This window comes from Dermacentor andersoni, chromosome 1 (genome assembly GCF_023375885.2).
Source record: "Dermacentor andersoni chromosome 1, qqDerAnde1_hic_scaffold, whole genome shotgun sequence".
NCBI lineage: Eukaryota > Metazoa > Arthropoda > Arachnida > Ixodida > Ixodidae > Dermacentor > Dermacentor andersoni.
In genome coordinates, this window is record NC_092814.1 from 268,881,721 (window position 1) to 268,909,415 (window position 27,695).

Consider the following 27,695-nt stretch of genomic DNA (forward strand, 5'->3'; position numbering starts at 1 on the left):
TCGTTAGTTAGTTAGTTAAGCGTTAGCTAGTTAGTTAAAGTCAGTCAGGTAAAGTCGTTTTGAAACGTTGGGGGTCACCTGTATCGGCTGTGAACGCACGAAGGTGGTCTTCAGGGAACAAATTCAATAAGATTTTCGATCATAAGTGCTCTTTGTCATTGACCGGCCGCCTTCGCGAATGATCATGTCCAACATCAGGATTGGCTGAAATTTTCCCCTACGGACAATTCTAGCGTAAGACTTTTTTTTTTTTTGTGAATGCGGGCTCAGGGCCAGTATTCACGGTTGAATTGTTCGTAAGTGAAAATTTCGAGCAGGCTGTTGCTATAGACTAACCATTAGTGAAGGCGGCCGGCCAATGGCAAAGAGCACTTAAGAACGAGAACATCTCTGAATTCGGCCCCAGATGTTCTGTGCAGGAATGAGGGCCTGTATTCACGAACAGTTATTACGCTAGAATCCTTCGTAAGAGCATTTTTCAGCCAACCTTGATGATGGACGTATTAGCAATGGCGGCCAGCCAAGGGCGGCAAAGATCACTAATGAAAAGAAAAAAAGTTTGGGAATTCGGCCTGTTTGTGGAATGTCAACATTTTGCAGAGTGGTATCGCAACCTTATGTCGATGGGCAATGCGCGATGAGACGTACTGAGGAGGAGAGACGAATTCGTTAGTCAATGATTGATTATGATGTATGCGGTGAAAAAGGCACGAACGAAAAACTTTACGACGAGATGCGAGTGATGGTAGATGTAAACTATATTTCGTGTCAGTGACGCTCGCGGTTGGAGTATAGTGAGACAGGATCAAACGCATGGAGTTATTTTGAGCCATTTCAAGGGAGCGAATTAAATTGTCGCGGAAATGGCGTCACACTGACGCAGAGTATTTCAGCTATACGCGCCTCACCATCTTTTTCAAATTTCCGCTTTTTAGTTACTGTCAGAGGATACGTATCTCGTGCCTGCACCCCCCCCCCCCCCCCCCTCACGAACTTTCTTTTACCACTCGCCTAGAGTGGCTATGCACCGTGCTCTTTGTTAAAAACGGTGACAACACCGTCATCTGAGAATAAAAAAAGAAAGAAGTGTCGCTGCGTTCGTGACTTGTCACACACAAAACCTGCCATTTACATATAATTACAAATATCTTTATTTCTGTATCTGCCTGGTAAATCTATTTCCTAATTTTCATAAACGTTATACTTCACCCTGATTTACTTTTCCGTTTAGGTTTTTTTCTCTCTCCCCTTCTGTTTAACCTTTAACCGCCGGCTTCCTAGCTAATCCCCTGTAGTGGGTAAGCGCCACAAGGGAGGAGCAAGCAAGCAAGCAAGCGTGCAGCATCATGAAAAGAGCTGGAAGGAATCAAGGGCAGAAAAAAACATGGTTTGTGGCTGGAGCATGGTTACCCCAAGGTTTGTGTGGACTCTGGAGGGTATTGCGCCGCTTAAAGCCAAGGGTGCAGAAGCTAACGACCGCATCGTACCAGGCAGTGCTATGGTATAGTGTGCAGCGGCAAGTGTCGAGAATGTAGTGACGCAGGGACGAAAAAGAAGGAATATTACCGTTCGCTCCTTTAACCAAAACTACTCCAAGCGCTGATCACTGCAGAACGCACCCAGAGTGCTAGTAGTGTGAATGTCAAAGTGACGCTCTCCTGTTTCAAGAGTTCCGCATACACTGTGGTGGCCTTACGCTGTTGCGAGTAGCTTATTTCGCAGAGACACAAATAACCGCGTAATTTCTTTTACGTATATAGTACTAGCGGTGCTGTGGTGATTCGCTCTGGACGTTTCGTAATACTGAATGCTTTGTAGACTTAACGACCCTGGTTCATTTTCTTAGGAAAATTTGGTGAGCGACGTTTGCACTTTCACCGGCAACAGTCACCGGCAGTCAATGCCTGAACGGCTGCACATTGCTGTTGCAGTTTTTCGTCGATTCACCGCACCATCCGTCCAATGCATCATTTACCACAGCGCGCGTCTCGTTCATTCCTGTCCTGACCATTGTTCTTTCCATTCGTATGCACACTGGATGTCACTAAACTGCCCGTCAGTGTTACAAAAATCTGGACGAACGTACACGGTTGCAGTGTTCCATACAATACCATGCCACTTTTTTTTTTGTGAGCTCATTACCCCTCACTTCCACTTTTACAGGAGGCTGAGAAGGCCTCGCAGAGGCAGTCAGGGTGTGGCTACGACCCTGCCCAGGTTGCGGCGCAGGGACCGCAGGACGGCACCCAACCTTTCTGCTACCTACCTCCCCAGCTGGTCGGCACGCTCAACAGCAAGGATAAGAAACCCTTCACATACACGCCAGGTGGTAAGTACAGGGCTGTTGTAATCGCACCGCTGGCACGAGTTGTTGGGGTCTCGGTGCTGACGCCCGTTATTGCCAATGGGTCGCAAGCCCCAAGGGTAGCGTTGGCCTGGCGGCCTGGGGCACTGGAAGCATCCGAAGGTCCCGGCAAAGCATGAGAAGACTGGTAACAGAACAACTTGTTTATTCTAACATAGCAAAAGAGCGGCCGGTCAGTTCGACCGAAGTGGAGAGACGGGAGAGCACGTAACTCAACAGTACAAATCGGAGCCTCTCCCTTGGCGTCCGGGGGCAGCTGCTCTTATACTCCCGGCGTCGCGGTCCAAAAAGGAAGGAGGGAAGGTCACGGGATGAAGGTCACGGGACGGCGCAGCAGGAGCCCACGACGGCGCGAACTGTCGGGCCGAGAGACCTGCTGAACCGTGTGTAGTGACGTATCGCCAACCCTCACCCACACGACGGCGCGAACAGTTGAGCCGAGAGACCTCCAGGCTCCTCATTCGGGGAACTCCGCTCCCCGGCTGCCGCGCTTTGACAAGCGAGGGCACACACACACACACGCACACACGAAGACACGTGGCACTGAAACACGCCTGGGCACGCTTGGCGGGTAGGCGTTGCGGCGGCGTCGGACGGGCCAAAATGTCCGCCGCTTTGAACAAAGCCCCGGCGTCCGTTGCATCCGCGCCGGCATTACCGCGCGTTGTAGGCGAAACGTAACAGACCGCCCCGCCGGGGGAAGGAGATCCCGATGGTCAGGGGACTGCATCCGCTGTCCGGAGGGATGTCGCTCGATGATGCTCATAACCGAAGTTGGGCGTCCTTGGGCGTTTCTTGAGCGCAGCGCACAGAGAAGGCCTCGTTCTCACGTTCAGGTGCACACAGGACACTGCAAAGTGACTTCGGGAGAGTTGACATTTTTGTTCTCGTTTCCGGCAAGCGTTAGAACCACGCCAAAAGTCAACCGCTCAGTTAGCAAGCACGGCACAACCCTCACTAAGCCCTGCCAGGCTCTTTCCCCTTTTATACTGCTGCCTATTTCCTTACAGTAGTTTAGCAGCACTCAGAACGCGTCCACAAATCGGAAAAATTGCACTAAAAAGCACATCATCACTTTGAAACACTACACAAAAGCAATAAGTTAAAAAAAAATCCTGCCTCAGGAAGAAAAACATCAGTAACAAGCAATTTTGAGGCTGATTCCCACGTTAGGGGCTTCGACTTAAGCCATCGGCGTTACCGTTGAGACTCCCCTTTTTGTAACGTACCTCAAAGGAATATTGTTGCAAAGCGAGGCTCCAGCGCAGGAGGCGGCCATTTTTGGGAGAGATGGTCTGCAGCCATTGGAGAGGGCAGTGATCCGTTTCAATGATAAACCTCGAGCCAGCTAGGTAACATGACAATTTCTGAACGGCCCACACGATACACGCACACTCTTTCTCGGTGGCGCTATACGCCTGCTCACGACTGGTCAGCTTACGACTAGCATACAGGACGGGGTGTTCTACTTCTCCATTTTCCCGTTGGCACAGTACAACGCCCATGCCTCGCTCACTAGCATCACACTGAACAACGAACCCTTTTGTGTAGTCGGGCGATCGTAGCACAGGTTGGCTTGTTAGGGCGCTCTTTAGGGCGCTAAAAGCTCTTTCCTTCGTCTCATCCCAGACGACTGTTTGCGGCTCTGTCTTTCTTAGAGCATCCGTCAAGGGAGCCGCGATATCAGAGTACCTGGGGATGTACCTCTGATAGTAGCCGGCGACACCTAAGAACGACCGAATATCGGTCTTCGTGCGCGGTTGCGGGAAGTCTCGCACAGCGGCCACCTTTATTTCAGAGGGGCGGCGACGACCCCGACCAATCACGTGTCCGAGGTAGACAACCTCGGCCTGTGCTAACTGGCACTTGGGAGCCTTGACTGTCAAGCCCGCATCGCGCAGGCGGGTTAGCACTGCCCGCAAGTGCGCCATATGTTCCGGCCAGGATGCGGAGAATATCGCTACGTCGTCTAGATACGGTAAAGCGAATTCTTGCTGTCCCCGCAACACTTTATCCATGAGGCTTGAAAAGCAGTATGGCGCGTTCTTCAAACCAAAACTCAAAACTTTAGGACGGAATGTCCCCATTGGTGAAATGAACGCCGCATACCTACTAGCCTCTTCTGTAAGTGGAACCTGCCAATAACCCCTGACAAGATCTAGGGTGGAAATAAACTGAGCGCTACTCACTCTCTCAAGGCGCTCCTCGATGTTAGGAATCGGATAAATTTGATCCTTAGTGATGGAATTAAGCCTGCGGTAGTCGACGCAAGGACGAGGTTCCTTGCCCGGTACCTCAACTAAAATCAAAGGGGAGGTATAATCACTCTCACCCGCTTCAATAACACCGAGCTGTAGCATTTTCTTTACCTCAGCCTCCATAATATCGCTCTGGCGGGGTGACACCCGGTACGCCTTGGATCGTACTGGCTCTGGGGAGGTAAGTTCTATGTCATGAGTAAGGACAGAAGTCCTACCAGGCCTCTCAGAGAACAGACCTTGAAACTCTTGTAAGAGCTGGTGTAGTTCTGTTTTCTGCTCAGGCGACAGCGATGCTTTCCTTATTAAGTCACTAATGACTTGATCGGTGTCTTTCCTGTTCGTCACTGAGCCTAGTCCCGGAAGCTCGACCGGAAGCTCTTCTAACTTTCCCGCATCGGGAATTTCCTCTCCAGTATCTGGTGCCTTTAACGCTACAGGCTCAATTTTATCCCGTTCGGGCGTGCTCTGAATACTAGCTTGCTGCGCCTCTGACCCTTTCTCATCGTTCAACAACGTCGGCCCCGCAACTACCGCCTTTGCAGCGAGCTCCCGAACCTTCGATCTGGTTAAGGCCTGAACGCTAGCCTCACCAAACAAAAGCCCCTTCTCGCGCAGGAGGTGATCGGACCTGTTTGAAAATAGGTACGGGTACTGGGGGGGGCAGCATAGATGACACTGCGGCCTCCGTCTCAAGTGCTCCGAAAGGTCCTTCAATAAGCACTTTTGCTACCGGCAGACACACGCTATGAGCTTCCACTGCTTGCTTGATCCATGCGCACTCGCCCGTGAACATATCGCGTTCTACGTAAGAGGGATGAACTACATCCATCGTAGCTGCGGTATCGCGAAGCACTCGGCACTCTTTCCCGTTCACGAGGAGGTCTCGCATGTAAGGCTCGAGAAGCTTGATGTTCTCGTCAGTGCTGCCTAATGAAAAAAACACGACTTTTGGTTTTGTTTCTGGGCACTGCGCTGAAAAGTGACCCGGCTTCTGGCACGTATAACACAGGCGCGCTTGCCTCGCCTCGAACCGCTTTCTGCGTTCGGCTTCGGCTGCCGCCGTCTCCTTACGTTCGGTCGGACTGCTTTCACTCGCATCCGCACTACGTGTATCCCCCTTTGCTCTCATGGGTGTGAACTTCGGCCTCTCAAACTTGGAGCCAAATTCACCCTTTTGACCGTCCTTAGCTCCGCGAGCCCGACGCGTCACAAACTCCTCGGCTAGCTCAGCGGCTCTAGCCACCGTACTAACGTCTGGCCTATCCAAGACCCAGTACCGCACGTTCTCAGGTAACCGACTATAAAACTGTTCTAGCCCGAAACACTGCAGAACTTTCTCGTGGTCACCAAACGCTTTCTCTTCTTTGAGCCACTCCTGCATGTTTGACATAAGCCTGTACGCAAACTCTGTATATGACTCACTTCTGCCTTTCTCATTTTCCCGGAACTTCCGACGGAACGCCTCCGCTGACAGCCGGTACTTTTTTAGCAGACTCGATTTCACTTTGTCGAAATCCTCTGCCTCCTCTCTCTCCAAGCGAGCGACTACGTCGGCCGCCTCGCCGGGTAGCAAAGTGAGCAAGCGCTGTGGCCACGTTTCCCGAGAGAACCCCTGCTTCTCGCACGTTCGCTCAAAGTTAACCAGGAACAAACCAATGTCCTCTCCAAGCTTAAACGGCCGCATCAGGTCAGTCATTTTGAACAATACTCGTTCTCCTGCACCGTGTGCCTGACTTCCATTACGAGCGCGTTCCATCTCAACCTCGAGACGCTTCATTTCCAAAGCGTGTTCGCGCTCTTCTTTTTCTTTCTGTTCTTTTCGTTCACGCTCATCTTTCTCTTTCTGTTCTTTAAGTTCACGCTCATCTTTCTCTTTCTGTTCTTTAAGTTCACGCTCCCTCTCCTCAATGGTCTCAAGGCATTCCGACAGCTCGTCATCCTCAGCTTCTAACTCAAGAATAGCCCTTAGCAGTTCTGGTTTTCTGAGTTTGTCTGAGACATCCAGACCCAACTCTCTTGCAAGCTCCAGCAATATCGGTTTGCGCAACGACTTCAAATCCATGGCTGCTCTGAATGCTGCTTTCTCTACTGCCTACTATTGTCTTGCCGCAACTAACCCGGTAGCAACGACAACCACAATTACCAGCTCTGTTTCTGACACTAACAAAAGCCTGGCAAAACTCAGAAGAAGAAAGTCCCGCACTCACCAAACCTCGCAGCCAAGACTTCAGCGCAGTCGTTCCGCTGCAGGCAACCAGTCATCACACAGGGCTCGTTGCACTGCTCCCGGATGGTCGTTGTGCTGCTCAGCATACAGTCAACCGCATCTCTTCGCTGCTGGCCTCCGTTGTCGCGATCTCACCGCTGGCAACCAGATGTTGTAATCGCACCGCTGGCACGAGTTGTTGGGGTCTCGGTGCTGACGCCCGTTATTGCCAATGGGTCGCAAGCCCCAAGGGTAGCGTTGGCCTGGCGGCCTGGGGCACTGGAAGCATCCGAAGGTCCCGGCAAAGCATGAGAAGACTGGTAACAGAACAACTTGTTTATTCTAACATAGCAAAAGAGCGGCCGGTCAGTTCGACCGAAGTGGAGAGACGGGAGAGCACGTAACTCAACAGTACAAATCGGAGCCTCTCCCTTGGCGTCCGGGGGCAGCTGCTCTTATACTCCCGGCGTCGCGGTCCAAAAGGGAAGGAGGGAAGGTCACGGGATGAAGGTCACGGGACGGCGCAGCAGGAGCCCACGACGGCGCGAACTGTCGGGCCGAGAGACCTGCTGAACCGAGTGTAGTGACGTATCGCCAACCCTCACCCACACGACGGCGCGAACAGTTGAGCCGAGAGACCTCCAGGCTCCTCATTCGGGGAACTCCGCTCCCCGGCTGCCGCGCTTTGACAAGCGAGGGCACACACACACACACGCACACACGAAGACACGTGGCACTGAAACACGCCTGGGCACGCTTGGCGGGTAGGCGTTGCGGCGGCGTCGGACGGGCCAAAATGTCCGCCGCTTTGAACAAAGCCCCGGCGTCCGTTGCATCCGCGCCGGCATTACCGCGCGTTGTAGGCGAAACGTAACAGGGCACAGCTGGACAGAGTTGCACACTCACATGCGTACACGTGTACTTCGATAGTGTTTGAGCGTGATCATCCACTAATTATCCACTACGTGTTTCTGATAGATGTAAGCGCTGAGTCACCCCTGCTCATTCGTCGCGGCTCAAAGCCATTGTGGATTTTCATCTTCTTTTCTTCTCTAGTTTGTCGAATGTAAGACTTATTTTTGGTGTAAAGTTTTGGGCGAGCTGAGAAATTGCAGAATGATAATGGGAATGTCTGATGGTGCCATGTCTTTCTGCGCGCCGTAACGTCTTACTTACACATCAGCCTATACATCTTGCGGGTAGGCAGTCGTATAACTGAGAGGTCAATGCGACATTACGACGGCCCTGGGCGGCTTCAAACTGCGGTGAATTTATGTTTATGGTTAGAAACGGCTCGCCGCATGTATACATATGCATTTATATATATGTATATATATATATATATATATATATATATATATATATATATATATATATATATATATATATATATATATATATATATATTGTTATGATGGGGTGCGTTTATTTGAAGATGAATTGATGAAAAAGGGCCGCGCCGACACCGAGCCGCTGCAAAGACAAGCGCACTTCGTTCTCCTCTTCCTCCGTTCTTCCTGTAGCCTTAGCGTAACACTTCTCCATTCACAGACGAAGCCCGCTGAGCGAGTAACTGTTAGTCGGCGTCGCGAGGATGACAGCGTTTCAGGCGGGCGACGTGAACAAGCTGCGTTTTCTTAGACCGGTAGTCATTAGAAACGAGATGAGCAATCGAATAGGTCACATCACTTAGGCGGTTGGTGATGACGAAAGGCCCGGTGTAACGAGCCAGAGACTTCTAGCACAGGCCGCGCTTGCGAAGTGGTGTCCAAAACCATACCATGTCCCCTTTGTCATACGACACATTCTTATGGCGTGAATCGTAGATGATCTTGGAGCGGTCCTGGGATGTTAACGTACGGAGCTGAGCTATGCGGCGTGCTTCCTCAGCGTAGCAGAGAGCCTGGGCAATAGAAGAGTCCGCATGAGGGGTAAGAAGTAGAATGGTGTCAAGGAAGCTGCGTGGGGGTCTGACATAAAGAAGATAGAAAGGACTGTAGCCGGTAGTTTCATGCTTTGCAGTGTTAGAGGCGTTTGTGATAAAAGGCAAGATATCATCCCAATTTTTGTGCCTGGAATCGACGTACATCGAAAGCATGTTGGTCAAAGTTCTGTTAGTGCGCTCGACGAGTCCATTTGTCTGCGGGTGATACGGGGTCGCGTGGCGAAACTGGCAAGCACAGAGACGCAACAGCTCTTCGACTACGTCGGCCACGAACTGGCGACTACGATCGCTCACAATAACACGAGGGGGTCCATGACGCAGTATAACGGAGGACAGGAGGAAGCTCGAAACATCAAGAGCCGTGGCCGTTGCCATCGCTGCGGTTTCAGCATAGCGCGTCAGATGGTCGACGCAGACTATAATCCAGCGTTTGTCGTTTGTTGAGCGCGGGAATGGGCCGAGAAGGTCTACTCCAACTATTTCGAAAGGAGATGATGTTAGCGCCACAGGGTGAAGGAGTCCGACCGTGGCAGTATTAGGGCGCTTGAATTGCTGGCACTTGTTACAACTGGCCACATGCTTTTCTATATCCCGTCGCATACTAGTCCAGTAGAATCGGCTCTGAATGCGGCGGTATGTTCTGGTGAAACCTAGGTGCCCAGCGGTCGAGTCGTCGTGCATAGCACGGAGCACGTGGGTTCTAAAATTCTTAGGGACCACTAAGAGGAGGCGGGCGCCATCAGCCGCATAATTCTTCTTGTAGAGCAGGCCATCTTGGATGACAAAGCCATTTTTACCTGTTGGATGAGCAGCTGAGGCGAAGAGGTCATCCAAGCTGCGGTCTTCACGCTGCTCTTCCCGGAAAGTGGCCAGGTCGGGAAAAAGAATTTCGTCGATGGCGGTCAGAAACTCATCGAAATTGTCGGCGTCCCATGCACTTGTTGGTAGAGGGAGCCTCGAAAGACAGTTGGCTTCCGCATGATGTCGGCCTCTCTTGCAACGGACTGCAAAGTTAAATTCCTGCGAACGTAGCACCCATCGAGCAAAGCGGCCAGACGGGTCGCGGAGACCAACCAACCAACATAGTGAATGGGGATCAGTAACGATCGTGAAGCGGCGCCCGTAGAGACATGGGCGGAACTTCTGGACTGCAAAGACGACAGCCAGGCACTCTTGCTCATTGACGGTGTAATTCTGTTCGGCCTTGCTCAACGAACGGCTCGCATAGTCAATGACATGCTCGGCGTCACCAAAACGCTGGACGAGGACGGCGCCGAGGCCGATTCCACTCGCTTTGTTGTGCAATTCTGTTGTGGCCGAGGGGTCAAAATGGCGAAGTATAGGTCCGGAAGAGAGTAGGAACTTCAGTTGACGAAACGAGGAATCGCAATCTGCTGTCCAGGTGAAATGATTATCCTAGCGAAGCAATGAAGTCAGCGGGTAGGCAGTATCGGCAAAGTTGAGCATAAAATGTCGGAAGTACGAGCAAAGACCCAAGAAGCTCCTCAGCTTGCGTTGTGACTGCGGTTGTTTAAAGCCGCTAACTGCAGCGACCTTCTGTGGGTCTGGTCGCACCCCCTGCTTGTCCACTAAATGTCCAAGTACTAGCGCCTCTCGTTGGCCAGAGTGACATTTCTTGGAGTTGAGGGTAAAGGCAGCTTGTTCAAGGCACGTCAGAACAACGTCCAGTCGATAGTTGTGCTCTGCAAAAGTGCGGCCAAAAATGACGATGTTGTCTAGGTAACACAAACAAACCTCCTATTTCAGGCCACGCAGTACCATGTCCATAAACCTTTCAAATGTGGCTGGCGCGTTGCACAAACCAAACGGCATGACGTTGGATTCAAACAAGCCGCCTGGGGTTACAAAAGCGGTTTTCTCTTTGTCAGCTGAATGCATGGCAGTAGCCCGATTGGAGGTCTACTGATGAAAAGTAAGATGTGGAATGAAGGCAGTCGTTAACGTCATCGATCCGGGGAAGTGGATACACATCATTTTTCGTCGCAGAATTGGGACGCCGGTAGTCAACACAAAACCTCCATTACCCCTCTTTATTTTTGACGAGGGTGACCGGCGCAGCCCAAGGGCTAGAGGAATCTTGGATGACGCCCTTGGCTAGCATGTTGTCGACCTGTTGAGCGATGATCTTGCGCTTTGACGCGTACACGCGGTAAAGATTATACCTGATGGGATGCGCGGACCCCGTGTCGACCATGTGGCGAGCCCGCGTATAGTTGGAACGCGAACTTTGTTAGCGTTCTACGCGACATCAAATAATGACGCATGCTTGCTAAGGACGCTGACCAGGTTGATTAGGTTGGTCAGGACCAGGTTGACTTGTTGATCATTTTTAAAAAGGGCGACGAGTCTTCAGGAACACCGTGGTCAGCCCCGTGCTCTCGGGATTCGTGTGACGTGTCATCAGTTGAAACGCCTATGCTGAGACTGGGATCCACTTCAAGAGAGGCAAGCCGCATACCGCTGAATAGCACAACAAACTGGGAGGCTAAATTTGACGCCCACAGTGTAGTTTTTCTGCAGGCCACAGAGAGGACGCATCGAGGTACGAGCACACTTTTCTTCACAACCATCGAAGGCACAGACTCAACAATTGCATCAAATGTATCGACGTCGACACGGCAAGCAGCAACTCGAACTCTGGATCAGGAACGTGCCGGTAAGACAGCATCTTCAATGACGGCGAGAGCGCGTGACCAGGTAGTAGGTTGGTCGGCAACAGGAGACAGGAAAAGCTCGCCAGTACTGCAGTCAACAGTGGCACCGCACTGTTGTAGGAAATCGAGGCCAAGAATTACGTTGTGAGTGGATTGAGCAAGCACTGCAAATTCGGCTTGATAGACGTTATCGGAGAAATAAACGTTCGCGTTGCACACTCCAATAGGTCGTAGCAACTCGCCATTCACAACACGAAATGCAGTAGCGTTATCCCAGCGAAACATCACTTTACGACCTAGTCGGGTTTTTAAATCCAGGCTGATAACGGAGACACTCGCTCCTGTGTCCACTAAAGCCAACGTAGCAACATTGTCCACTAAAACACGAATCTTGTAATGACACATGATAACTGGCGGAGGCATAGGGGCGTGTAGTTGATGATGACTGGCGACTTCACCTCCATTGGTCACGCCGCCTAGTTTCCCGGTGGCGGTAACGTGAGACGTCGTCGTGGAGATGGAGACCTTCGCTGGCGTGAAGGCGGCCACGTCAAGCTCGGCACAGAAGCTGGTGAGTCGCTACGGTAATTCGCCTGGTGGTTTTTCCTGCTATCGGAGTTAGAAGGCCCGCGTATCCCGTCGCCGTGCCGATTGCTACGCGGATAAAAAGTGCGTGGTCGCTCATGGGACGGTGGTGACGTGCGACGGCGATGAGGACAAAATCTGGCGACATGACCGCGAATACCGCAATGGAAGCAGATTGGGCGCTCACGGGACGCGCCGAAATTGTCAGTAGCAGGATAACTGGCACTGCCGTCCCACTCTTGAGAAACTGCAGGTAGTCTGGGTGAGTAACCGTCGTGGAACTGATAACTGGAATGCGCGTTCATAGTAGGGTTTGGCGCTCTTGAACGAGGAGCGAAGTTGTAGGCGTCTACGGAGGGGGCGTTGATGCACGTCTCACGGAAGTCGCAGTGAGAAAAGGGCTCTCGAGCCCACGGATTCGAGAGGGAAGCCGCCTCACATCGATCAAGCTCTTCGCGCACCACTTGCTGAATAACTGACACAAGGTCGGATGGAGCTGGGACCACGGCAACTCTGGCGACGTTAGTTACGTTGGCCAGGCGGCCGAACTTCGGTGTGATACGCCGAGCTTTCAAGGCTTCAAATGTACGGCAGTGCCGAATGACGTCACTTACGGAGTCCAGACTGTCTTTTCCGATGAGGAACTGGTACATGTCCTCGGCGATCCCTTTTAAAGATGACCAATTTTGTCCTCCTCTGTCATCTGAGGGTCCAGGGCCTTGCACAACTTCAGCACTTCCTCGATGTACGTCGTGCAGGTTTCGCCGGGAACTTGGGCTCGCTGCATTAGGGTTTGCTCTGAACGCTTCTTTTTAGCTGCTGGATCTCCGAAGCACTTCCTGATTTCGTCTACGAACATTTCCCACGTCGTCATGCTTTCTTCGTGGTTTTCGAGCCACACAGACGCGGTTGCCTTGAGGAAGAAGGCAACGTTGTTAAGCTGGGCGGTGGCATTCCAGCCATTGAACCGACTTGCGCGTTGGTGAAAGCTGAGCCATCCGTCCACGTCTTCCCCGGCTTTTCTGGCGAAAGTTCGTGGTTTGATGTAGGGCTGCCATGGCTAGCTGGGAGAAGGCGGCGGGTTGTCGCCGTCGGAAGCCATCTGTGGTGGCAGACCGGCAATTCGGCGACTTCAGCGAAGCTCCACGGATTGCGCTTCTGCGGGCGGTTCGTCGTATTTCTTCGGGGGCGCCGTTGTTGTACCCCGCACCTCCACCAAAACTGGTACGATGAATTGATGAAAAGGGGCCGCGCCGACACGGAGCCGCTGCAAAGACAAGCGCACTTCGTTCTCCTCTTCCTCCGTTCTTTGTGTAGCCTTCGCGTAACAATATATACATATATATATATATATATATATATGTGTGTGTGTGTGTGTGTGTGTGTGCATACATTACGATGGGGACCGAACCCAGGACCTCCGCATTAGGCGTGTGCAGTTATCTCTTACCGGAGGACAAGTAATCTTTTCGTTCACTTTCCTCCCTTTTGCCCCCTTCATTGTTTTCTACATTTCAATGTCAACCACAGCCAATTACCCCTATGCTTTCCTTGGCTTCATTGCCTGGTGGCTGTATATGGCCGTGATTAAAAAAATCGCGCCCCTCGGTTTCCCTTCTTCGCATTCATATATTCTTCTCGTACCTACATGTGCAGCTTACATGAAAAAATGCGAGCCGATCATAAAGTCACACGAGCGTTCATAAGCTCTGTATGTATAGTCGTTTTATTGTGTACTCAGCCTCGTGCGTGTTTGTACAACTTCCAATCATTTACCAGGGAACGGCACACAGTAGCCGTCATATCGAGGCACGACGGGTTGCGACGTTTATGCTGGGCAACTGCCATAAGAAAGGATAATTATTACGAGGAGATACTTCAAGAAAGTGGATATTACGAGGATTACGAGGATATACTTCTAGGAAGAACCATTATCATGAACGTCGCCCGAGTACTTTAACGGAAAGTGATCAAACCGAGGTGGGGGTCGGTATTTGTAGATAAGCTATGGGGGCAGCGAAGAAATTAAAGATCCGAGGCACGAGCCGTGGGCTGGGCGTAGACGATTAATTTCGGAGCCAGCAGGTAAGCTCTCACTACAGTCTTCCTCATTTCCCGTCATTACGGCGTTCGCGAATAGTCCGTCCTATAGGTGTGTCTCAGCAAAACGTGTTTCCTGCAACGGAAGGACGAAGCCTATCAGTCTCTGTTTAGGCTTGTGCGATTACCCCATGTCTTAGAGCGATCAATGATTACGTACATGAAGACTGCTCCCCGACTTCACTATTTCACGGCGTTTATTGCTTGTGACTACAGCCACATTGATTTCAATGAGAGACCATTACTATACGCAATTCTGCTAAGCAGGCAGTACTTCACTACTGCTAGGCTTCAATTTCACAATTGCAACATGGGTCATGAAATGAGTAGTTAAAAAGTGAATTAGCTATCTCTTTAACTAATTACCTGGACTTGCGATTTGTCGTGCAAGTAATGTCCGCTTCTTCAGGTAACCCACCTAAACAGGTCTAATTGTGCTATCTGCGCCTTGCGAATAATAAAAAATACCGTTTGACCAAAAAAGAAAGAAAAAATGCAGCTGTTATAGTGAGTCAATCAAAGTGAATGCTTGGAAATTATTTCGCTGAATTGTGTACAAAACAGAAGTTCCAACTTTATACTTAGTGGACAAACCAGAGCGCTGTGAAGGTGGTCTGTATATATGTTCTTGCTACGCATAGGTAAGCTGTTACTTACACTAGTCTTACTTGAAGCTCAACGAATATGTGATAATTATATGCATAGAGTATTATTGTTATTATTATTATTATTATTATTATTATTATTATTATTATTATTATTATTATTATTATTATTATTATTACTCTAATACGCGTCGGTCCACTGGAATGGCGTTTGTAGATGTGTGACATTACTGATCGGGTCCAAAAAAGTTTCTAAGCATATATCATCACCGCTTTGCTAACACGGACACTGGACTTTGTCCCAGCCACTGTTCCATTATTGTCATTGCCCATACTTCGCTGCCGATGTAATCGCGGTGGCCTTCTATTTCTTTTCAAACTCCTCCGACCTCCTCAGTTGTATCATGTTTCATATTCCACGCAAGATCACCATAGAACATAAACCTTTCCATGTTTCTACCTGTCATCACCAACGCTCAACCGTCCATAGAATACTGAGTCTTTACAACGCTTATTTTCATCATCTCGATATTTTTCATAACTCGCAGTTATTGTTCTTTCCCGAGCTTTGCGTTGCTGTGTCGTAATTTCACACATTGTTCAACTGCCCTAGCTTCTCCTCCCTTTTCTTTTATAGTTACCTTGCGCTTTGTTGTATGTACACGATTCTCTTCATAATTTTTCTTTTCATTCATTCTGCTTTTTTGCTTATATTCCCCTGCAGGTTTTTTGTTTGTTTGTTTTGGTTTTAATGTATGCGTGCGCCAGCGCTCAGACCTTACTGTTGTTCCTGGGCGCGGTAAATACATCATTGATTGATTGGTTGATTGTTAATAATAATGGTGAGTGGAATGCCATAGTCTTACGCACGTTGCAATTACTGAGCTACAAAATGCTCCATTTCGATCTGTGTTTAAGAGACTTGCAGAAACCCACAAGAGAGCAAACCAATCCACCAAATTGCACCTGGCGCTTGCTTTTCACTGTGCGTCGCACGTGCGTTCAACATTACGAAAGACCAAAAGTACTTTTGAACGCCCACTCTACAGTGATAGCTGCATTAGACACACATTGCGAGGTCATTTATTGTACCGTTGTGAAGGGCGTAAGAAGGCACTATCCCAGTGCTTCCAACAACGTTTCTCTAAGGCTTGTACGAAGCACGCGAGGAAGCTGCTGCGATGGCGAACTCTAAACCGAAAGAAGGTGATGAAACCTTGGATGGGGACTCTGTATGATCTCTTCTGTATGACCGCCAGAGCTTGCGTGGCTGAAGCCACACATCTATATAGCTGCACAGATCTCATTACTCCGGGTTTCTTCCAATAGCTGTCGCTTGGCTTCCCCTTCTGTATAGCCAATGTTAAGAAGCCTTCGCCTTTATCCGTATTTTTTTCTTATCTTCGTTCTTTTTTATCCTGCGTTCCGCGTATCTCACATAGTTTAATGTGCTTGCGAAGAGGTGAACCTTAAATGTGGCCACTCGGCAAGAAATTCGGCGCGCAGTTCTCCTTCCGCCAATGCAAAGTTTAAAGTGCTCGAGTACACAGCGCTTCCATAATGCGCAACGTTGAGCACTCTGTCTCGTGCGTCACGGTTCTTTTCTTTCTTTCTTTTTCGCGCAGGTTTGGACCTGTCCGAGATCAAGTCTCCGCGCATCCAGAGGCGCATCAACGCTCGCCAGGAAGCGGCCGCCGCCCAGGGCGAAGGATGGGGAGACCCGCCCAACCGTCAGATGGAAGGGTGAGCGCGAGCCCGGCATTTCCCTGTCGAGAACGAAGCGGTTCTTTTCTTTAATCGTATACTCGTAGAACCTCTCCGAACGAAGGGTTCGGAGAGGTTCACGTGCACGTGCAGGATTGCACGTGCAGACGCACGTGCAATTCTGGATGCGCGTCTTCTTTTTTTTTCTTTTACTTTTTTCTCCGCGGCGTAGCGACACAAAACCTTAACGGGAACATTCCGATAATAGGACTCGAACCATTCAAGGAACTTCGCAGGGCGTCGTCTGACTTTTTTTCTGTGCATGAATGAGGTGGCCGTTGTGTCGACGCTGCCATCCCAAATGCCTCCACTAGTCGTAGAACAGAGACGTTATGGACGCTCGAGGAAGACGGCGGAAATGACCCGAAATAACGACCCGATGCGACGTGGTTTTGTAAACCTTGCAGCATTTGTGCTCGTCTCCTTACGCGCGGTTGCAAGCGCAGCCACTTAAATTCCGTCACCTTATCACTCTTCTTATCGCGAAAGCTCTGTGCGTCCTGCCTTAAACGGAGGTGCTCTCAACTATAGCTGCCTTTGTGCGTGAGTGTGTGCGTGCGTGTTTGTGTGTGTGTGTCCCAGGGCGTCGTTTCACCGTCTTCAACTGCCTACTGCGCCTCTTGGTAAAAATGTCGTTAGGCGATGTTCACGCTCAATGGAGCGTTGAATGTCTCTCCAATGGCAAACGTATTTTGTGACTCTTTTTTTTAGCCTTTCCAAACAAATTAGGTAAGCATCAGCGCCTCACGTAATATTTCGTGAAGTAAGCCATAAAATTTGGTCACATTCCTCTACACACTCGAGCGGGAACAGACTAGTCGTTAATGTAAAAATTTGCCTGAAAAAGTATGCGTGAAAGAGGTTGCGGGGAAGGGTAAATGACACTGTTATATGCAAAGAAAAGCCCTGTACGCTCGCTGCAAGATTCGTTGAGAACAAAGTTTGGGAAAAACTGAGAAACTGTTCCTAACTTTCACAATAACTCCTCGATGGCGGATGCTGCTTTGCATTTGCAAGATGCGGGGTAATGACAGGACTGTTTATCGCGCACTCTCACAGCGTGGTGACGGTAAGTGCCGAGATAAATTCGGTAATGCACCCGTGGTTCACGAGGCGCGCTGTCGTGGATTAATTTTAGAAGAATATTCAGCAGCTACTCGGGCTCTTTCATGTGCAACGAAGTCTTAAAGGGGCGCCTTGCAACACTCCAAGGAGGAGGAGGAGGAAGACGTCTGCCGCAGGCGGTTCTCGCCTTGCTAGAATTGCCCCAGCGCTGCCTTTCCGTGGAGATTGAGAAACCTAAGGTCTACACGGTTCCCCACGCAACCTGAACCAAACATTTAAAATGTTCAAATACCACGTAGCTGTACAGAACCAAGGTAATGTTGTTTGCGGTTGCTTAGAGATACTCAGATTATTTTTTGCATTCCGCCTAATTGGATTAGTAGCCTTAATTAATGAATCAACTTCTCAAATATTATATTTAGATGGAAAGTGTCAATGAGAATATTGTAAAGCAACATGAAAAACTCCCGATACAGCTTCCTGTTGCTGAATACGTGCTGCATAAAAGTGTTTTTCTGAGCGCGAACGAAGCCCGCGAATAGACGCAAAATTGCCGCGCGACTGGCCGCTCGAGGCAGTTTGCGTGTATTCGCTTCTATAATGCTAGGAAAAACTATTTTACGTAGCACGTATCGGGCAACAGAAAGCTGTGTAGTGAATTTTTCGTGTCGCTCTACAATTTTCTGATTGACACTTTTATTATAATTATAGTAATTGACAATTTGGCTAATTAAGATTGATTATCTAATTAGGTGGAATGCAAAAGTTCATCTGAGTATCTCTAAGCAACCGCAAACAACATTACCTTGGTTCTGTCCAGCTACGTGGTATTTTCACATTTTTACTGTTTGGCTCAAGTTCAGTGAAACACCCTGTAAGGTACGTCGTTCAGTGCACCTCCATTCAAGCAGCATCGCGAGCGCTTGTGCATCGTCCTTGTTCTTTTGTGGTTGCATGTGTTAGCGCTGTTATAATCTTCAATGCAGCATCGCGAGTTGGGCGAACAATGCGGTGCGCACAGCGATGCGGAAGAGAACGCACGCCGCATAGCTTGTGAGCCATTCAGAACTTCAGAATTCAGAACCATTCAGCCATTCAAATCGACAGCCGCGGTGCTCATTCCAAGGTGAATGCGAAATTACGGCAGGCCTGTGAATTCGTTGGTCGCAGAGGCGCACATGCGCAGGCATATGCTGTTCACTAATCATAATTAACGACGCTCACTGCGGCGTCGCCCGAAGCCGTTTTCTCAACGCACCGATATGTCTTCGACTTGTCGACAGTGATTTAGAGGTGTCGGCCTATAAACAATGCTCACCTGTTGTGAGCGTCCAGACTACACAATTATTCACGTACCACTAACGCTAAGAAATATATATGGCATTAAGTATCGTGTCTTGCATTTGAAGAAACTGTATAGGTTTAGATTTTATGTTTTCGTTACTGCGGACAACGTCCTCCACGAGATGCCTTAAACGAGTTCGTTTGCTCCATTGGGTATCCCTAAACCTTTATTGTCGTTTACAATGCCTCGCCATTTAAAGTAATGGTCACTTTTTCTCTCTCTCTGCTCTTGTTGCACTTTAATTTTTCATCTTACCCGCCGCGGTGGGTAAGATGAAAAATTAAAATGACAGATACCGTGTGTGGCTTTGGTGTTGTGCTGCTGAGCACGAGTTCGCGGGATCAAATCTCGGCCGCGGCGACCGCATTTTGATGTGGGCGAAATGCAAAAAGACCCGTGTTCCGTGTATTGGGGTCACGTTAGGGATCCTCTGGTGGTTAAAAGTAATCCAGAGCACCCCAGTAAGGCGTGCCTTATAATCAAATCGTTGTTTTGGCATGGATAGTACAAGAATTCATTCATTCATTAAATTTTTCATCGTCAACTGACCATCAATTGCCGCACATGGTATCTGTCAACGTTTATGAACGTGTTGGCCAATACATGTTCTTTCCAAATGCAAGTACTCTGTGTATGCCTATATATCTGATTCGCGTGCGTCGTGCAGATTGAACTTGGATGGGACGCCGTCACAGCAGCAGGGCTACATGGACCCTAACCGAACTCACTCGCTGCCCCGCCAGGCGCCAGGACAGCGCGCTTCGGACCCAGGCGACTTTGTGCAGTCGCGATCCTTCCGCGTGCTGCAGAAGATCACCGACACCGACTCTCCGGACTACCAACCACGTGAGTCTGACTACTGTGCCGCGCAGATTGTAAGGTACTGGGAACTGGCTCATAAAAATCGTATCTTAAATGCAGTACCCGCAGAAAGGGTCGCCATGGGGTGACGATTCATTGATGCGCTCCAAAGCACGCGCTCAGAGCACACCGTAAACTGTGACCTCGCAGTGTTATAAAATGCAATGTACAGGTATGATAGAACTATACCAGCAACAAATGAAGGTTGCGGCTTGCCCGTATTGACGTTACCACCCACTGGTTTCCGTTTCTATTTTTATTTTGTTTTCTAGCAAGCCACATTCACGAGGATGCTGATAGGCCCTTGACACCGCCATCGTCTTCGAAGTTGAAGCCATTGTCACTGAATCATTGTCCACGTAACATTATGGATGAGCTACCATAAGCGATCTGCTTATGGCGCTTTTAAGTGGGCAGACGGGAGTTCTTCCAACTGCACGAAAATACTTTTACGAGGAACCACTCCTGTACACAGGCAGCACAACTAAAACCGCGGCGAGCCCCTGATAGCGCATTTTAGCAGAATTAGAAATTGCTTTTGTTAGCCATTCGGAAAGCTTCACTATACTCGTTCGGCACAGTCCCGTGTCATCTGTGTAGAGATAACGTTGGCGATTTTACTTGTCGTATGCTGAACATCCCTCGGCCTTAGCATGGCTAAGCCATCCTAAGGGAGAATCGTACGCTTGCTGATCGTTCGCTCTTTTCTGCTACTTTTCCCCCATAGCCGGCTGTTACCACTCGAGCGCAAAGATATCTGCGCAAGACCAAGCAATTGCACAAATGGTTGCCGTGAATGATACTTATTTAACGCGCCGTTTGGCGGGGTCCTTGTTCTGCGCCGTTACACCAGCTACCTCTCGCTTCACTCTGTATTTATCTCCCCAGAGAAATGCATTCCGGAACTAACTCTCAGACTGATTCTTCTGCTTAAATGGTAATCCTGCTCTTGCACCTTTGTTATCCCTTTCATCCATGCGTGCGAAATACGGTCACTCAGACTATCAAGAAAAAAGGCACTGAGTTGATAACCACTTTGATGCGCAGTTCGAGGACTATTGCGGATATTTTCTTTTTTTCTTTCAAATACTTCCTGAAGTTGCATGCATAAATGGTGCATGCTGATGGGCCTATACATTCTCAAACCTGTTATTCTGTATTTGCGGTGCTGTGTCCCTCACGCTCTAAGCATATTGCTTTTCTTGCTTGTATCGAGCAGTTCATGAGCTAGAAAAAAAGAAAACAAGCCAAAACGCTGGGAGTTTTTTTCTTTAACAGGTTACCGAAGAGATACTTAAAAATCAACTTGCCGTAAAGAACTGATGTCTCAATATTACCACACGACAAACAGTAAGTCTATTACAGCCCCACGCAAGTTTTAACATCCCTTTCATATTTTATTCCTTGAGAGGCTTGTCAGCTGCGTTTACAAACAGGGTGCGATTATGGCCTGCATCTTTACGAAAACGCAAAGCCCTGTTGGCATGGGCATATACTTAAACTTTACTACACAGTATTCGCCTGTGTACGTACGGTATTATGTATTTTCTTTTGCTTTGCGAAATAAAAAAATTTGTGTGCCAAAGCAGAAAAGCGGCCAAATGTAGTTTTCTACATTATTCAATGTTATTGCCCTGTGCACTAGAGCAATCGAGAATCTTTCCCTCTGTAGACAATTTCGCACTGTTAAATCAAGGACTATAAAGTAATTAACAAAAAGGACAGCAATGTATTCTGAAATTTCTGAGCACGTAAAGATGACCATGCTGCTAAATTGTGACTGCGCCTTCAAGGTCTCACGTTGCAGGCGGCATATTAGGAATTTTAGGTTTCCGACGCATGATGTTACTAGGAGGGCGACATTTTTGGCGTTTCTGATGTCAACCTATTTTTTTATTCATTTATTCCTAAAACTACCAATGAATGGAATCATCTGCCGGCCTCAATTATTAACATAACCGATACATCTGCTTTCAGAACTACTATTGAAGAATACTTTTGTTAATCCGCACTTTCTCATTTTTTTCTTGTTATATTATACCCTGTTATCTGCACATGCTGTATATTTCCACTCCCTTCTGTAACGCCTTCGGGCCTTGAAGGTACAATAAATAAATAAATAAATAAATAAACAACGAAGCAATGAGCACCGAAGTGGTCTTTTGCACATATTATTCCTTGGCGCCCTAAGTACATCAACTTCGCAACATATTTCGAGATGTCCCATAGCACTAAGGTTAAGATACACCTTGCCGTGTCTCCAGACGTTTGAGAGAGAGCGTAAACTTTTATTTTCAAATCAACAAGATTTGAGTCCGGCGTCTTTTTAGTGGGTCTGGGCACCCGCCGCGGACGCGGTTCCGAGACCTTGTTTGAAGGCTCCAGCTTTTTTGGAAGTACGCGTACAACCGTCTTTATGTTACGGCAGCAATCCCTCTTTCTCATTGTCATAAAAAAAAATCCCCAAGAGACGGAAGTGTTATACGTACGATGTAAGTGCAATAAATGTAGGTGCAGATGAAACAAACAAAAAGTAAACCCGACAGAGATGGTCATTCGGTGCTTACTATGCACATTCCGAATGTAAAAAATGGCGTTAAATCCTTACGGTTTTATAATGAACGCATAGTTGAAACGTATTGTTGGTTAGTAAAATGTAGAGAGATGCGACGCTTCAACACTAGATTTTTCTTGTCTATTTTTGTTTCACTGACCGTGTGTTTTATTTCTTGAGTACTAGAAGTCGGTTATACCAGCATATGAAACACCATCAAACAAGTAAAAATTAGTACAGAGCATTGTTGTGTGCAAGAAATTGTGCTGCAACAACAATTAACTTTCATCCCATTCCTCCGAGTTGTCGATCTCATAGCCAGGCCTGTCCTCCTATACCTATGCATGTCGCTGGGGGAAGTGTCCGCATTTTATACTGCAATTCTACATGTATCAAGATTTTGCAACTCAGTTAAGATGACCGGTAGTCAACGTGGTGTTAAACATACGCTTATAAGACGCTATTCAAGGTTTACTTCCGAGCTTGTAATAAACATTATTTGCAACATCTGGAAGGCGCGTGCTTGCACGGATGCAAGGGGCAAGTTTAGAGCAACAAAATTAGTGAGTTCAGTGAGAGTGGTTTTGCATCGCTGAGACCCGGCCATTTCGGGAAACAGTCTCTTTGCCGCGTGTTGCTACTTCGCATAATAGCTGTCCGTATTAATTTTACCGAATGAAGTCTATTAAAGGAAATATTCCAGTGCGCTTTAGGACGTTTTTGTCAATGCACATATTGTTGCTTTATGTTCCCGATAATGCAACATCTTAAAATCACGTACGGATGACAAAATGACAAATAGGATGACATTTAGCAGGTACAATGTCTCAAAAACTTAGACGCAACATTTTTTTTAGAATGTCTCAGCGGCACTGAAGCGTCGTCAGGGCGCTATCGATGTCATGAAGAGAATCGTTTTTCTCGGTCATCAGGAAAGAAAAACCAATCTTCATCGGGTATCTGGTCAACGCACTGCAGCGGACTCCCGAGGAGCTATCCGCCTGTACCGGCCGGCAGCGCGCATCATCAGCGACGTCTGCCTAGGCTGGTCAGCTTTCTCCCTCTTAAATTGCTGTTGTTTGTCCTGTGAAGAAGACTCGCACTCGTTGACAGTAGTGTGGCAGACCTGTTGGACTGGCCCCGGAGTGTGCACTAGCAAAACATCGACGCTTGAAGATCCGTCGCTCGCAAATCGTTTCTTGAATGTGCCTCCGCGGACTCCTCCTTTTTGCTCTCTCTCTTTTGTCTCGAAAGTTCTTGAAATTTTGCTTTTTGTCGCTGACCTGCTCTTCCGGCTGCATCCTGTTCAAAAAGCATTTTCGTCACAGGAACAGGATACACGCGCACGGAGCGCAAACAAATGTACGCTTTAAGTGACGGTGCCTTCTCTCGGAACGCGAGGTTCTATTGTCTCCCTGGCGTACTTTTTCTGCGTCCGTCCTGCCTTTTGCTTTTTGCTGGGCCGGACTCTCTACCAGTGTAGGCGTAATGATGTTAGTAAAAGCGAAAGAATTCAACCCAAGTGCCTCCCTACCCCACCCCCTCACCCCTACTTCCCCTCTTATTTTTTTCTCGACAGCATTCTTTTTTTTTTCTCTCTCTCTCTCTTCTGTGTGTTGCGTAGTGCTTAAACGAGCTCGGTCTCCGCACAGGTTCAACTCGATCGCTTCTTCGAAAAGAGCGTTCCCGATTTCGTGCTGGACGCTTGAGGAGAACGATTACTTAATCTGAAGTATAGCAACTGACAGTGAGTCGATTGCCTTGTTGCGTTGCTTCAAGCCGTTTTGACGCTGCTCATGGGCGTCGTGCAAATGACGACGCCTGGTTGAAAAGTGAAGAACAGTCAGTCGCCTACGCTATGAAATCTTGCGTCATGAAATGAGCTGCTATAGGCTCGCGTGACTTTTCCTAACCGTATGTGCTCAAACATGTCACGTGCCATGCGCTCGTTATGGACACTCTTGTCTAAGTTGGACTGAGATGCTGGTCCTTCTTTTCCGTAAAATTTATAGCTCGTCAGTGTTTCTAAAATGGCGCAACGCTAAAGCCTTCCTATCAGTTGAACACGATTTAAGTATAGCATCACAAAGGGTGCGTTTTAAACTCGCAATTGACCATGTTGCACACGTGAAGACAGTGATCGACCACAGTGCTCAAAGCGCAGCTCAGCGTGAACAGCTTTGCGATGGAATGTCCTGAAAGTAAGCGACAAGGCCATATACCTATTTGCTTCCTAAGTGGCTTGTCATCGTACTGAGTTCTATATATGTACGCAGGTGGGTGGCGTTCAATGTGTCGCTGTTTTCGGTCCCTGATCCTAAGTATACCTACGTGCATGTACGTTTTGCAAAGTGTACACTCTACTATATACTCAAGCTGTGTTCGGCAGTATAGGAAACATCGCTTCAGCTCATCACCACGATTTCTTCGGTAGGATAACATCACAAGGTTCTTTATGATGCATCATGAGTAAAACACGGGGTACCGAATTCATGAAAGGTACTTGCTATTTTCAGGGAACCAAATACAAGTGGTCCTACCCCGCCGAATTAACACTAAAAAGACGCCAGCTGGTATTCAAGAGGCAGGTGTGCTAGAACGATGCATATAACAAAGGGCACCGTCCAATATTGACAGAACGTTGTATTAGGGATGGCAGTCAGCGAACTACAAGCAGCTTTTACGATCGCTGTTTACCCGCCGTGATTGCTCAGAGGCTATGGTGTTGGGCTGCTGAGCAGTAGATCACGGGATCGAATCCCGGCCACGGCGGCCGCATTTCGATGGGGGCGAAATGCGAAAACACCCGTGTACTTAGATTTAGGTGCACGTTAAAGAACCCCAGGTGGTCGAAGTTTCCGGAGTCCCCCATTACAGCATGCGTCATAATCAGAAAGTGGTGTTGGCACGTAAAACACCATAATTTATTTTTCACGATGGCTGTTTTGTGGATTCGAACTCTTGTTCTTTGCGACGCCCACATTGCTGGTAATGAATTATCCCTTAAATACTCTACAACTCATTTTCAGAGATAAGCTGCTTCGAAGCTGCATGCAGGGTTTCGCATGAGCTTTTCGGAGAAATACTTCTTCGCCTTCACAAATGCTGGGAGCTACGCATGCCTCGGCAAGCCCTTTGATCAGAGGAAAAAAATTGCGCTGCTGCACTGCACAAGTGCAGCAGCGCAATGAGTGCTGCCCAGAGAAATGCCCCACTTTGGGATTAAGCTCACAATTTTTTCGGTACATCGTGAATTACAGCAGTGAAGTGGCGCAGCTGCACGACAGCTTTACTCTTAAAGGCTCAGTCTGCACTGTACATCATCAGCACGTGAGTGCTGATGTACACTGCAGTATGTATTTTCGGAACGTTCAGGAAATCTTACTGCCTTACCCGCTGGTATCCCCCCCACCCACCCCCTTTTTCAAAAATTCATTTCTTGCTACTGCTTTCTTGTTTCACTCATTTCTTGTGATTATTTATCGCCATTTGATGGGTTCCAACAAAGTGAAGCATGCGTCGCATTTTGCACCTACCACGGCATACATGCGCGATTTTCGAAGCTGCTATATTTTTTTTTTCTCAAGTGCCTCCTTCACCGATATTCCCTTTCTGTAAACCCCCCTTATGTTCCCCCTCAGTTTTTCTGATGAGCTTCACTTACGTAAGTTGGAGCTGTCCGCAAGGCCAGCAGTTACGTCAGCCGAAGGGCGTGCGTGCTACGGAGGGAGCCGTACAGTTCGCGTCGCCCAAAGCGCGCATTCGCTCGCACGCTGCACCCACGTTCCTCCGGCAACCTTATTTCCGCGAGCGCAGAGACAACAGCAAGCGGCGAGCACGCGCGCCTGCCTCGAGCAGCAGCCGCCGCTCCCGATCGGCAGCGGCTTTATAAGCTGGCGGCATCGGAGCGCCACACCTCCGCGGCACGCAATCGGTTCCCGCGCGCTGACGACCGGAAGGCGCATTCGCTGCGGTGTTCCGTTATTCACCGCGAGCTCCGCATTATAACTAATCTGATCGAGGCGCGGGTGTGGCGGCGGCGGCGCGGGCCGCAGTGGCAGCCCGTGTGGTGCGCCGCGCGCTCTATCTGATAATCTCCGCGGTCGGCGGTGGCTCGTATACGCGTCACTAGAGCTGCGTCTGAATCGGCGTCCTCCTCTCCGCGTTTTCTCCCTTCGTCGTGGAGGAGGCGAAGAGCCTGCCTCCTGTTGCTGCCACCGCACCGAGCCCCGCTGGGTCGCAGGAGAACCGCGAACAACGCAAGCACGGCGGGCCGCCGCCGCAAAGCACGTTCACTCTGCCTGCGCGCACGTAATGCCTGCCGTGTTGCCGGTTGCTCAACGCGGCGTCCACTTTTCGCTAATATGTTCAGAGTGCGCGCTTTCTCCGCGCTACTGCCGCTGTACTTCCCGAACTGCGCGCGTGGCGTCCGGAAGCAACGAAAATGTGGCTGTCGTGAAGTGGGCCTGCATGGTGTTCTTTCAGTAGGTGTAGGGCGCTGCATCATTACTGCTGCCGCTGCCTGCGGGTTTCCGCGTCGAATACGCGCGCGTTTCACGATGGCGGCAGGCTGTCAATAATTATCTGTCAGTCAGTCAGTCATTGAGCCAATCAATCAATCAATCAATCAATCAATCAATCAATCAATCAATCAATCAATCAATCAATCAATCAATCAATTCTCTAATTATTGTCTTAATTACCTTAATGTACATGGTGCAATTGACTAATTGTAGCCGGTAAGTTTGCAAAGCGTATCCAAGAAATGAATTACTAGAATGACGCCAGTTATGAGATATGCGCCATCAAAGTCGCTGTAAGTATGCACTGTTGTCCCACTTTTTTATGCAAACGTTCTTCTTTGCATTTGTACAGCAGTAATTAGAACGCCCATGTATTTCGTCCTACACTTTGGGAAATAATATCTCGAAACTGTTTTCATCCAGGAAATTCATTTCAAGTGGATACGTCTTGCAAGCTCACCGGCTACAATTCGTAAATTGCAATATGCGTCTGAAGTAATTAATTAAGGAGTTAGTGAGTCCGTGTTAATTAGTTGAATAGCTGTTTTCATTTCTCATGCTAGTAATGTCAGCCTCTTCGAATAATTCAGCTCAAGGACAAGAATTACGTTATCTGCAACAGGCGAGTTTTAAAAATTTCGTAAAACTTAAATTTGATCACTCTGTTGTTAGACCTATCTGGGTTACACCTATCTTGGTTTCACATATCGGAACGCCGGCTACTCCGCCTGGCGCATATGACTCAGTTTCACGTTGTCATTCTTATCCGGGCGCTGTTCGTTTTCCATCCCTCGGCCTCTTCACCTTGATTTTGCGCCCGCTATAGACAATGAGCTCTTAA

General features: G+C 48.7%; 1 protein-coding gene across 3 annotated transcripts in view; it reads left to right on the forward strand.

Moving 5' to 3' along the window:
• The window catches only part of LOC126548139 (uncharacterized), a 118,337-nt gene that overhangs the window by 59,048 nt on the left and 31,594 nt on the right, over positions 1 to 27,695 (forward strand). For all 3 annotated transcript variants that reach the window (XM_055063134.2, XM_055063135.2, XM_050196257.3), the window contains exons 3-5: positions 2,164 to 2,329; positions 16,368 to 16,485; positions 19,584 to 19,762. In XM_055063134.2, the coding sequence (XP_054919109.1) occupies positions 2,164 to 2,329; positions 16,368 to 16,485; positions 19,584 to 19,762 (463 nt within the window). The remainder of the gene's footprint in view (positions 1 to 2,163; positions 2,330 to 16,367; positions 16,486 to 19,583; positions 19,763 to 27,695) is intronic.